Genomic DNA, 11794 nt, shown 5'->3' with positions numbered 1-11794 from the left:
CCTCCCCTCCTCCCACCTACAGAGGCGCAATATAGAGAGCAGGACACTGGGGGTGTGGCTTTCATGCTTTAATACAGAACTGCTTGGTTCAGCTGCAGTTCCAACCACGTGAACGAAAGACCAGAGATAAAGGAGATGAGACAAGAGAGACCTCATACTGACCACCTTGTTTCCTGTCACCACCCATCTCCCCCCGCCAAAAATTCCCATTTCCCCCTCCCCCTGGAAACTGGCATAGCCCTTGTACTTAGATGTGTCCTTGGTTTACCTTCCAGGAATTCTTGTCTCTCACAGCTCTGATTTCCTTCCCTGGGTAGGCAGATGGAAAGGGAGCCAGGGAGTTGTTGCAGAGAAAGCCAATCCACACCCTCTGACCAATGTGATGCGATGCCAGGGTACGCAGTCGGAGACAAGAGCATTCTAGTGAAAAGCTAAGTTATCCCCTTAGGAGACATTGTCTTAAATTCCACTCTTGAAGCCGGAGACCTTTGCAAGCAAAGCAACCAATCACAGATGCACATCAAGATGGCAGGAGGCTCTAACTTACAGGTTTTGGGTAATGGCAAAGAAGAGACCCAGGACAGCAGCCTAGAGCTGGATTATGATCATAGGGGAGATGTTGCTCCTGCTAGAGCCAACCCCAGCTCCTGAGACAGACTGCTCACTGCAGGCAACTAACTGGGGAGCCAAGGGCCCCTAGAAGAGGTTTGTGGGGTAGAGGTGGGAGAGAAAATCCTGAGTTATGGAGTAGGGGGGTGAGGGATGTTACTGCTCTTTAAGCTGGAGCAAGCCATCGAGGCAGGCCTGGAGCCTCTCATCTTCCCAGGGCTCAACCCAGAGCGACACCTAAAAGTTTACAGCATGGAAAGTAAAAGGGTGGGAAGGGAGCTTAAGACAAAGCAACAGTTCCTGGTGTGGGGGCAGGGCACAGGGCCATTTGAGCCCCAGTCTTCCCATCCCCCTGGAAAGTGGAGCACCGCCTTCCAGGACCCTCAGTGTCCCTTGCATAGTCAGAACAGAAGGCTCCAGATGATGTCTGGGGCCTGTGACAATCACTGATCCACCTGCCTTGAGCCCTGAGCTGGTGACTGCATGAACAAGGAAGTTCTCTTTGCCCTATTCTCACCCCAGGGCAAATAGCACTGAACTCATTGCATAGTCTTAGGTTACACCTCACAAACACATAGGCACATAGCAAACAAGCAGGTGTGTGCGCTTTGGGGGATGGGTGGAGTGTCTTCTACCTCCTGCTGAGCTAGCAAAGGGTCCCACTGACCCTGACAAATTCAGTCAATTCCTTAGTTCAGCAGGAAGTGCCTGGGTCCCCCAGCTACCTCTCTGGGGAGCCGAGATGGTCCCAGACTGGAGATAGGGAGATTGGGACGGCAGCTTCTGGTTTTATAGTCATAAAATACAGCCCTATCCTGATGCCCAACATAAATGTTGATAGTAAAGGGGCTACCCACCTTCTTTACCACCTTGCAACCTGCCTGCAATGTACATGGTGACACCAGCCTAGGTCACCAGTGCATGGCACACAGATCCCTCAAGGTGAGGAGATTCCCCCCCCAAAAAAAATTCTTAGACCAAGACCATCACAGCTTTCCTGTGGAATCTCTCCTGGCCTGAAAGACAAACCTCAGGTGATGGGAATCTCCGTGGGCTTTCACATAGTTCCCACAAACCTGAGTTTGCCCGAGCTAAGTTGAGTTAAATCCACAGGGCTCTCTCTGGCGGCTAAGAGCAGGCACATCCCCAGGCCCAGGGTACATCCATGCAAAGGTAACACCAGAGGCTGAAGCCTTCCTAGGTCACAGTCCTATAGGGAGGAAGGAACGGAGCTGATTTGGCAACAAGGGATCAGGTTAGATCCCTATCATTTACTACAGCTTGTGGATGGGATAAGGGAGTTGTAGGATAGCAAGAGACAGCAGCTGAGCCCTTATAGCTCAGTGAAGTTCTGGTTTTGAAAAATATATAGATTTTCTCTTTTCAAATATAATCATACATTTATTTTCTCAGCAAAGCTTTGGATAGTCTAATGAGATGCTTATACAGATCCACAAATACATTGCACATGAGACTTAGATCCTAGAACGAGTGGCCTTTTCACTTTTGATCAGGTTTCAACAGTGCCCTCATCGCCAGATTGAGACATATCCCATTCCAGTGTCCAAAGGGAGGTCTCTCTCCCCCTACTTCCCAGGTAATCTTGACTCAGATATTAACCCCGGGTTTGGGCCTCTGAAGAGGGTCCACTGGAGAGGATCAATGGGTAGAAACACCTGCCTGCCTCTGTGGATTGGGGAGGCACATGGCTAAGCTGGGGAAAGAGTGGAACCGTTTACCTCGGCACATGCGGAAGGAAGCTCCCCAGTCCGAGAAGACAGGGCATGGACAGGCACGTGAGGAGCCAGTTCAAGCAAAGGTGGTGAACAGATTCAAGCTGCCAGACAGCCCAAGCTGTGTGCAGGGACCTAGCCCTCAAAGACTAGGCTTCGGATCTTAAAAAAGAAAATTATAGGCCTATAGAATGGAGCATCAAGGGGACATTTCCTAACACCCCAGAGGTGTTCCAAGCATTCTGGGCTGGGAGACAAAATAAATTATGAGGCTGAACATGAGTGGGCTATTTTTAAAAGAAAAACAATGTCAGCTTCTTCACCGAAGCAGCTGGTGCTCAGAGATAGGGAGGTGTTGGTGACTATGGTCCCTACCTGGAGCATGTGTGTGTGCATATGTGTGTGTAAGTGTGTACATGTGTATGAGTATGAGTGAGGGCAATGCAGCAGGGTCTTGGCTAGTGAACACCTTGTGCTCACTCCACTCTGCCCTTCGGCAAATTCTCCATCCACATGCTCCGAGTGCAGGGCTGGCTGGTAAAACATGGCTTCTTTATCCTAACCCCTGGCTTACTGCACTGAGGAATTTTCAGCCAGAGGCATAAAGGCATGGGTTGGGGTCCTTCTCTTCCACCTGCCCTTTCCTTTACAGCCAGACACACTGGGGTTTGGCCATCCTAGGACACAAGCTTTCACCCCGCCCCCCCCCCCAACCTCCAGAGTGAGGAGTGCCAGCTAATAGCAAGTCCCTTTCTTCCCACTCCTATGGGCCTGGCATCTTGGTAGAACTTTATCCAACCACCTCCCCTGAGAAAATATTGTTATCACAAAGGGGACATAGTGCAAAGTGATTTCAAAATGGCTTGGGGGTGCCACTGGCTTCTCAGTTCCTGTGGGGACCCCTTAGCACCTTCCAATATAGTTTGTGAGATGGAGGGCATCCCCTAGATCTCCCAAGAGCAGCTGCTTACCCAGAAGGACAGTCCGGACGTTGCCTGTGTTAACTTACAGAAGCATTAGGGCAAGGGAGGAAAGGGTTCAGGACATTAGTTAGATGGAGGGATAATTTGTTCCCATGGTGACCTGGGCCCTGGGGGAGCCACCTCCCATCCTCAAAGCTGAGAACAGGCTCAGGAAGCCATCCTACCAATTAGTACAGGTGGTGTGTGCATCAGGGAAAGCCAGCCAGGACCCGCATCTCCTGTTGACCCTCCCTCTATTTATTTTTCTCCTTTCTCTTTCCCTGGCTCTGCCTCCACCCCAACCCACCCACCTACCCAGTGACCAGAAGCAAAGAAATGTCAGGGCAGTTTCAGTCATTACTTCCCTTTCCCCTCATCATTCACTCCCAGAACCAGCCTGGGTTGCCCATGAAGGCAAAGAGACAAAAGCCACATGTTCCCATTCCTCAGCAATTCCAATCCCTATGCCATATGACCTTAGGTGAGTCATTTCCCTCACTGGAAGCAATAATACTGACCTAACAGTTAAGGGAGAAAGGACTAAGTGGATAGTCCCATGAACATTGAGGACCAGCCAGCTTACTCAAAAAAGCAACTATAGAATTGCCTAGGGAGAATGTCAACTGGACAGGAGGAGTTGGGGTAGCAGAGAAAGATGGGCACTGTGGAAAGGAAAATGGAAGATGAAGGCCTTTGCCCTCTTTCTTCAATGGGAATCTTCCTTCCTACGATAGAAGCTGGCACTATCCCAGTCCCCCTCTCACCCCATGCTATAGAACCCTCTCTTCCAGCCCCAAGAGGCCAGAGGAGCAGCCACCTGTAGAACGTCAGACATCCTCAGGCTATCCTGGCTTACCCAGACTATGGCCTCCCTATTTTGGAAAAGCTAAATAAAGATGATGACACTCCGTGCACATGTGAGTGTGAGTGTGTGTGTGTGAGAGAGAGGGAAAGAGAAAGACCTACAATCAGTGGTCAGACCAAGATGTGCCTGGTTCCCGGGGGTGGGAGGCCAGTCACAGCTGGGAGCTGCCCCCGGTACCCACAGGCCCCGAGGTGCTCACAGAACGGCAACTAATCTTGCGGATGGAGTGCAAGGCCACAGTGCAGCATCCCCGAAGCAGGGAGCTGATATTGTATATGGGCTGGCCTTGGCGCCGCTGGGACCGGCACAGCCAGGCCACTGTTGGCACCGCGGGCACCACCACTGCCAGGAGATCCACAATGAAGTGGCGGCTCCAGTAGCTTTTAGGCTCGGGCGCTACCTCACCAGCCTCTTCATCCACAGGGCAGGTGATGCTCACTGATGGGTTGAGGCTGGGCACGTGTGGGGAAGGGCCTTGGGTCACTGGAGCCGCCATGGGCTCCTCTCCTACTGTCACCACCACTGCTGAATTAGGGTCAGCTGGTATCAGGTCCATGGGCCCTGGGAAGCCTGAGGGCATTTCTATGCTAGCCCCTCCGTCCTCCATGTCTGGGGCTGGGGCCCAGGCTGGGCTAGGGCCAGGGCTGGCCAGCCCACAGGCCTGTGACTTCATCACTTTCTCCAGGATAGTGTCCAGGTCAGGCTGGTAATGCACAAAGTCTGTCTGGATGGCCCGCTCTTGCATGCAGCTGGCCTGTACACCAGCCTCCACAACCCCACCACTGCCTCCCAGCAGCTTCTCATAGGTGGAGCTGGTTGGAAATCGGGAGCCCAAGGTGAAGGAACTCTGCAGGGAGCCTTCATCTGGGCCACAGTCCACTCCAGAAGAGAGCAGGCTGCTTGCCTCCAACAGTTCCGTCCGGCTCAGAGTGTCGTCGGCTGCTGCAAAGCCACTGTCCCCTACCTCTTCCGTGGATGCGCTCTGAAGGTCAGCATTGCGGTCCCCGGGGGCCTGATCACTCAGCTTGGTGTAGGTGGAGCTTCGGGTTAGGGATCGGGCAGGAGAGCCCCCCGAAGACCCCCCGGCCCCGTCCTCTTTGACGGTCCCATTCTGGGCCACCTCCATGCTGTGCAGCAAGGTCTCCAACTTCTTGTTCTGGATGTTGATGTCAACAAAGTACTTTTGCAGGCCCTTGTCTTTGTCTATGAGATTGTTCTTGACTGTGTCAATCACCTGCTTGAGCTGCCGGATCTCCTTGCGGGCCTCCTTGAGAGCCAGCTGGGCCTCGACCCGGTGGCATTCTTCCTCAATCCAGTCTTCTTGCATACGAGACAGTTGGGTCTTGAGGTCATCAATCTCTGAATCCCTGTAGGTAGATTGGGGGGAAGGGGGAGGAGAAGGGTGACATACTCACCCCACCTGAACTTGGCCATGTGTCCCCAGGACCTAGATCTGGAAAGGTAGTAAAGGCCTAAGCAAGGCTCTCGATTGATTAAAGACTCGAGGCGTGGGTGGAATAGCTTTTTTGGTCACTAATGACAGAATTGAGGAAATCTTCCTAGTTCCCACTTTTCCAGGCCAAGAATAGCGTTCAGGCTGCAGAAATCCCCCCCTACTCAAAGATAGAATTTCTATTTATTATCTTTCCCCTGAAATGTGTCTCACCTTCCCGACTCCACTCCTCCTGTCTACGGCATCATCATTTACTTAGACTCTCATGTTCCTAACCTTCCCTTTTATCTTTTGACTTTTCCATCGTCCTTCTGTCTCTTATCCAATCCATCTCCACCCCTCCTCTGCTTCCCTTCTCTTCCTGTCAATTCTACTTCCAGAAGACTTCTCCAAACCATCCCCAAGTCTTGTATTCCCATAGTTACCACCCTGGTATGGCTCCTCGTGGATATTCACTTCCCAAGGAGGCAGCTCTTCCTGCTTCTACTCTCTCTGCCCCCTTCAATCCATCCTTCACACCACGGTCAGAATAATCTTATGTACTAATTTAGTCACATCACTCCTCTCCTCAAAAACCATCAATGGCTCATATTTCACATTATTCCCCTCCACACACTCTATATTGCCCTATGTTCTTTGCTACCTGAACATGGCCTACATCTTACTACCCCCATGCCTTTGCTCATGAATTTGCTCAGAAATTCTCTATTCTAGTATTTCCTGAACTTATTGGGCCAAAGGATATTTTGGAGCCTAATATATTGAGAGATTAGGAAATGCTGGGCTGAGTAGCCTGAGGATCTGAATGCCCCTGGAGTAAAGATGGATTGGGAAAATTAGGGAGCATAAGACAAAGAACAGAGGGCACTGTTTAGAAGAAGTTGGTGATGCCTGATTGCCAGGCATAGGATGTTGAAGTCTATGATGTGTATCAGAAATGGAAGGTGAAAAGGGTACTGGAAGGTATGTGCAATGGGCATAGGGATTGGGAGCCAGTGTCGAGAAGGAAAGAATGAGGCTGAGGTACAAGGTGGGTGGAGATGCTGCTGAGGGGCCAAACAAGGAAAGCTCTAGAAATGCTGCCCTATGTTTGATGCTGCTAACTTTTCATGCCCAAGTGGGTCCTATTCCTAACTCCCACCAGCCCTTATTGTGATCAAAAATATCTTAGAGAATCCTTATCCAAAAGGCACACACCATCACCAGGGCTTCACAGGAAACGTTTTGGGAAATGTCGATCTGGCAGACTGACCTGCATCCATCAATGGCGTCCTCAGACTAGGGCATGCAGATGATGTGATAGATGAGTCTGGACATAGGCAATGGGAGCACAGGGCATGTTATATGTGCCAAATTAAACCATGGGATCGAGGAGGAGGGTTAACAATACATTTATTTTTGCTGTGGTACTACCTCATATCTATACTTTTTTCCCCTGGGATCCCATGATCCAAGCAGCCATTCAGGTCATCAAAAACCCAACAACAACAAAGGTTATTAAAAAAAAGCATAACATTCTCATGGGATTGGGAACAGGTACTTTGTTATCATACCCAAGAATCTGTCTTAGAGAAAGGAAACAAAAAGTCAGGGTAAATGGGCACTTGTCTAAATGGAAAGGTGAAGATAATCTCCTAAGGGACCCAGTTTCTGCTACAGATGACCTAGGGAACTGAGGACATAAAGAACATGCTCCCCTCCCCCTAGTCCCTTTAGAAATGACATCATCAAAGGGAGGGCAGATTGGGGGTGAGGTAATCAGAATGCACAGCCATCTTGAGGTGGGGGGAGGGGAGAGATGGGGAGAAAATCTGGAACTCAAAGTCTCGTGGAAGGGAACGTTAAAAACTAAAAATAAATTAATTAAAGAAATTTTAAAAATTAAAAAAAGAAAAAAAAAGAAATGACACCATCTAATTGTTTCTCAGTTGAACACTTAGTAAACTCCTACGTGTCTGTTTTAAAACTTTAATGTATTTCTGTTTAAAGATGCCTTTTAAAAGCTCCTTTTGGAGGAAAAGGAGATGGGCCTTTTAACTGAGGAAGACTTTAAAAGAACTCTTTTCATAGGAACATACTTCCAAGGGTTTCCACTCCCATGGTGCCTTATACACAGCTCACAACCCTTCCAAGCCCCAGGGGCCAGTGTCATGAGCTGCTGTGGTCACAGCAGTCAGCCCTTAGTGCCTAATGGTCGGGGTGACAGTCTCTGAACTTATGTGACCGACATCCCATCATTACCACGACTGGACTCCAAACCTTTCCAGGCAGGAGGATCCGCCAGACTGTGAGTTCCATGGGCACAACCTTCAAGCACTTATTGTCACCTCAACGCAGACGGGCAGAGGTCCAAAGAACAACTAAGGGAGCGTCATGCTTCAATTCAGGACTGGCAGAGGACGATACCTCTACCTGTTGGCAAGGGAGGGTCTCTCTCTTCATACTTGTGGCTCCCCAACAGAGCACTCCACTTCCTATCTCCATCCCCATTCTGTCATCACAGTTAGGTGCTGCCTTCCATACAAGGCCTCTGCTGAGTGCCCCCACCGCTGACGGCTCTCCCCATCCTAAAATTATTCCTTAACTTACTTTGGTTTTTTTTGGGGGGGGGCAGGGCAGTCAGGGTTAAGTGACTTGCCCAAGGTACATGTGTCAAGTGTCTGAGGCTGGATTTGAACTCAGGTTCTCCTGACTCCAGGGCCGGTGCTCTACTCACTGCGCCACCTAGCTGCCCCATTCCTCAGCTTACTTTGTAGCCATGCGCACGTTGGATTTCCCCGGTAGATACAAGCTCCCTGGGGGTAAAGATTTATTTTTGTCTCAGTATCCCCAGTAATTAGTTGGTGCCTTGTATGTGGTAAGCAATTAATAATGCCTTTTGAATTGAATTCTTAAAGACAGAGTGGAAAGTTACTTGCTTCTAATTAGCACGGCATAGTGGAAGGAGTGCTGGACTTGAGTCAGGGAGCACCGGGTTCGAATCTTGCCTCCAATACTTACTAGCTGTGTGACCCTGGGCAAGTCACATAACTTCTGAGCCTCAGTTTCCTCATCTGTGAAGTGGGGATTATAATACTGATAACGCCCGCATCACGGGGCTGCTGTGAGGCTTAAACAAGATAATACATGTGTGGCACTTTGCAAAGCTTCAGGTAAATATCAGGTATTAGTATCACTTCCTAAAAGCCTGGGCATCTTTCTTCACGATGAGAGAAAAGAATAAAAAGGACAGTGACCAGCAAAGCCTATGTTTTTCTCTTTAGCCACGGCAGTTTTTTTAAATAGTACTTGAGAAGGGAAGAGACTAGAGGAGTTTGAGAGGGCACACGACAGGGGCACGACTCTAACATCGTCCACATGAAGGAGCCTTGGACCTGAGCTGAAGGCCATCTCTGCTTTGACACAAGCTGCTCCCCCAGCATAAGCCTCAGTTACCTTATCTGCCAGTGGGGACAATAACCCGTGCACTCCCTGTCTCAAAATCTGGGATGCCATCACCTGAGGGGCGCAGCACCAGGTACCTAGGGGTCAGTATTATTGTGGTGAGGGCTGTGGTGTGTTACAATGGAAGGACCACTGGACTTGGGAGTTGGAAAGCCTGAGGTCAATTGCTGACCCTGCTGTGTGACCTTGGATGGGTCATTTCCCTTCTCTGGGCCTCAGTTTCCTCATGTGTAAAATGAGGAGGTTGAACTAGATGTTCTCTAAGGTCCTTCCCAGCTTTAACTCCTATAAATAAACGATTAAGAACCATTTCCAAACGAGCTGCTGCTGCTGCTACTGGAAGAATCATAGGAATAAGGCTTTAGACCCAAGAGGACCTCCAAGGTCATCTAGTCAGACGGTAGCTAGGTGGTGCCAGGAGTCAGGAAGACTTGAGTTCAAATCCAACCGCAGGCACTTATTAGCTGCGTGACCCCAGGCAAGTCACTGTGAAATGGGAATAATGATAGCACCTCCTTCCTGGGGTTGCTGTGAGGGCCAAATGAGGCATAATTATAAAGAGCTTAGCACAGTGCCTGGCACAAACTAAGTTATGTAAATGTTAGCTATAATGATGATGGTGATTATAAAATATAAAGTAATGGAAGGATCGCAGAAATACCGATTTAGACTTGAAAGGAACCTCTCCTTTAAGGTCCTCTAATCATATGGCAGCTAGGTGGTCCAGAGTGCTAGGCTTGTAGTCAGGAAGACCTGAGTTCAAATCCAGTCACAGACACTTTTTAGCTAGGGGTGACCTGAAGCAAATCACTCAATCTCCGTTTGCCTCAGTTTCTTCAACTGTAAAATGGGAGTAAGGATGGCAGCCACCTCCCAGGATCGTCGTGAGGATAAGTTGGGTGGCACCCAGTGGGTGCCGTAGAAGCATGAGCTGTTATTATCATCACTGTCTAGTCCAGTTGCCTCATTTTTATAGAGGAGAAAACCAAAGCTCAAAGGCTGAGTGCCTTGCCCAATGTTATGTGGGTAGTATGGATTTGAATCCGGGTCTCTTGACTCAAGAGGTTATGCTCTCTCCAGTGCCCCATTAGGGGGACCCAGAAATAAGTCACCAAATTCCCAGATGGAGCCGTGAAGCTTCAGAGAAGAAAACCGGAAATAATTAGAAAGCTCCCTTCAGCCAAAGAAGGCTCTGGGACCTGATCACATGACTGAGTTTTAAAGAAATAAGGGGTAAAGATAAGCAGGCTCTCATGGGGACCGAGGAGATAGTACAGGTACAGAATGAGATCTAAGGGGAGTTAGTGGAAACCCCCCAAGGTCCCCCAACTGAAGCAGAGGAGCCTGGGGAGGAAACCCCAGCACCCTATGTTACCATCTTTATGTCTGCCCAATCCTACACCTGACTCTCTGATTTCACTCACAGGCCCCTACACAGAGGGAAATGCTTGAAGAAATGATGGGGGTGGGCAGTGTGGAGAGGGGTTTGGGGGGGAGGCAAAAGAAGCAGTCAGAGGCATCATACAAGGGAAGGAGAATAACAGAATCCAACTTTTCAAAAAAGGGGAAAAAGGGACTGGGGCTTAGGTGCCCAGAGAAGCTGAGTAAAATGGACTAGAGGACTGTGGGGAAGGGAATGAGGCTCTGGTCACTGCCTAGCTGGGCAACTTGGCTCACCTGACCTGCTTCCTAGGATTGGAGAGATAAGGAAGAATGGAAGCTTCATTCAGATCAGACTTACACCCTCCCTGGAAAGCACCCTGCACTTTCTCAGCTTCTTCATTTTGCTCACAATGATTCCCATGTTCAGAGTCATTTCCCTTCTTTTCTCTAAAGAAGGCCTTCCTGATCCCTGGAGTTAAAATCGAAAATATCCCACCCCCAAATTCCCCTCCCCCCCCCCTTCCCCGATTACGAAGACTTTCAATGCTGGAGAATCTCTTACCTCCCGACACAACTGTTTTGGATGGCTCTAATGATGAGAATGTTTTTCTCATACTGAGCAAAAAAAGCTTCCTTTTTACAAATCTACCTATCACCCCATCCTGTCCTCTGAGGGCAAGCAGATTCAGTCTTTATCTCTTGAGAGTCCTCCTGAGAGCTGAAGACACCGCTATAATGCTCCTGGACTAAACATCCCCTTCATTATCCCGCATATAATGTACATTGTAAAATCTAATCTGCATTATACTCACCTATCTCCATGTTTTCTCTCCCCTGCTACACTGTGATCCATCTCCATAAGGGCAGGGACCTTGTTTTAATAATTTTTTTAATCTCTACCCTGGCCCTCCGTAGAGTAGGTGCGTACTTGGTGTAGTAATGAATGAATGGAAGAAAGGGAGTGAAAGCCAAGAGCGTCCCCAGATACTTCTGTTGGCTCTAAGGGTCACTACTGCTTCTAGCACCCAGAAGAGAGTGGGCAAGGGGACCAGTGCCCTTGGGCCCCACCTCACAGCACCTGCTTACCTGTCCTGAAGTCGATCCTGTGTGTCTTTGAGCCGAGCCCTCAGGTGCCGGATGCAGACCTCCTTTTGCTGCAGGGGCGTCAGGTACTGCTCTGGGGTGGGAGGCTTGATGCCATGATTATCACTACACAGGGTGTACTTCATCGAACGCCTGGAAGATGGGGTGGTTGGTGAGTGGCTGTTTCTCCACTTTGTCAACCCTATCTCCAGAGGTGATGGATGTCCTGGAGGGTCTGCCATTATGCCTGGGGCAAAGCACA

The 11794-nt window shown here is 49.5% G+C and overlaps 1 protein-coding gene across 4 annotated transcripts in view; it reads right to left on the bottom strand.

Moving 5' to 3' along the window:
- Positions 1–51: 51 nt before the first annotated feature.
- The window catches only part of SNPH (syntaphilin), a 43556-nt gene continuing 31813 nt past the window's right edge, over positions 52–11794 (bottom strand). For all 4 annotated transcript variants that reach the window (XM_036751369.1, XM_036751370.1, XM_036751367.1 and 1 more), the window contains 2 exons: positions 11536–11685; positions 52–5536 (listed from right to left, as the gene is read on the bottom strand). In XM_036751369.1, coding sequence (XP_036607264.1) covers positions 4321–5536; positions 11536–11685 — 1366 coding nt within the window. In that variant the 3' untranslated portion in view covers positions 52–4320. The remainder of the gene's footprint in view (positions 5537–11535; positions 11686–11794) is intronic.

Source organism: Trichosurus vulpecula, chromosome 3 (genome assembly GCF_011100635.1).
Source record: "Trichosurus vulpecula isolate mTriVul1 chromosome 3, mTriVul1.pri, whole genome shotgun sequence".
Taxonomy (NCBI): Eukaryota; Metazoa; Chordata; class Mammalia; order Diprotodontia; family Phalangeridae; genus Trichosurus; species Trichosurus vulpecula.
This window is presented reverse-complemented; position numbering and strand designations above follow the sequence as displayed.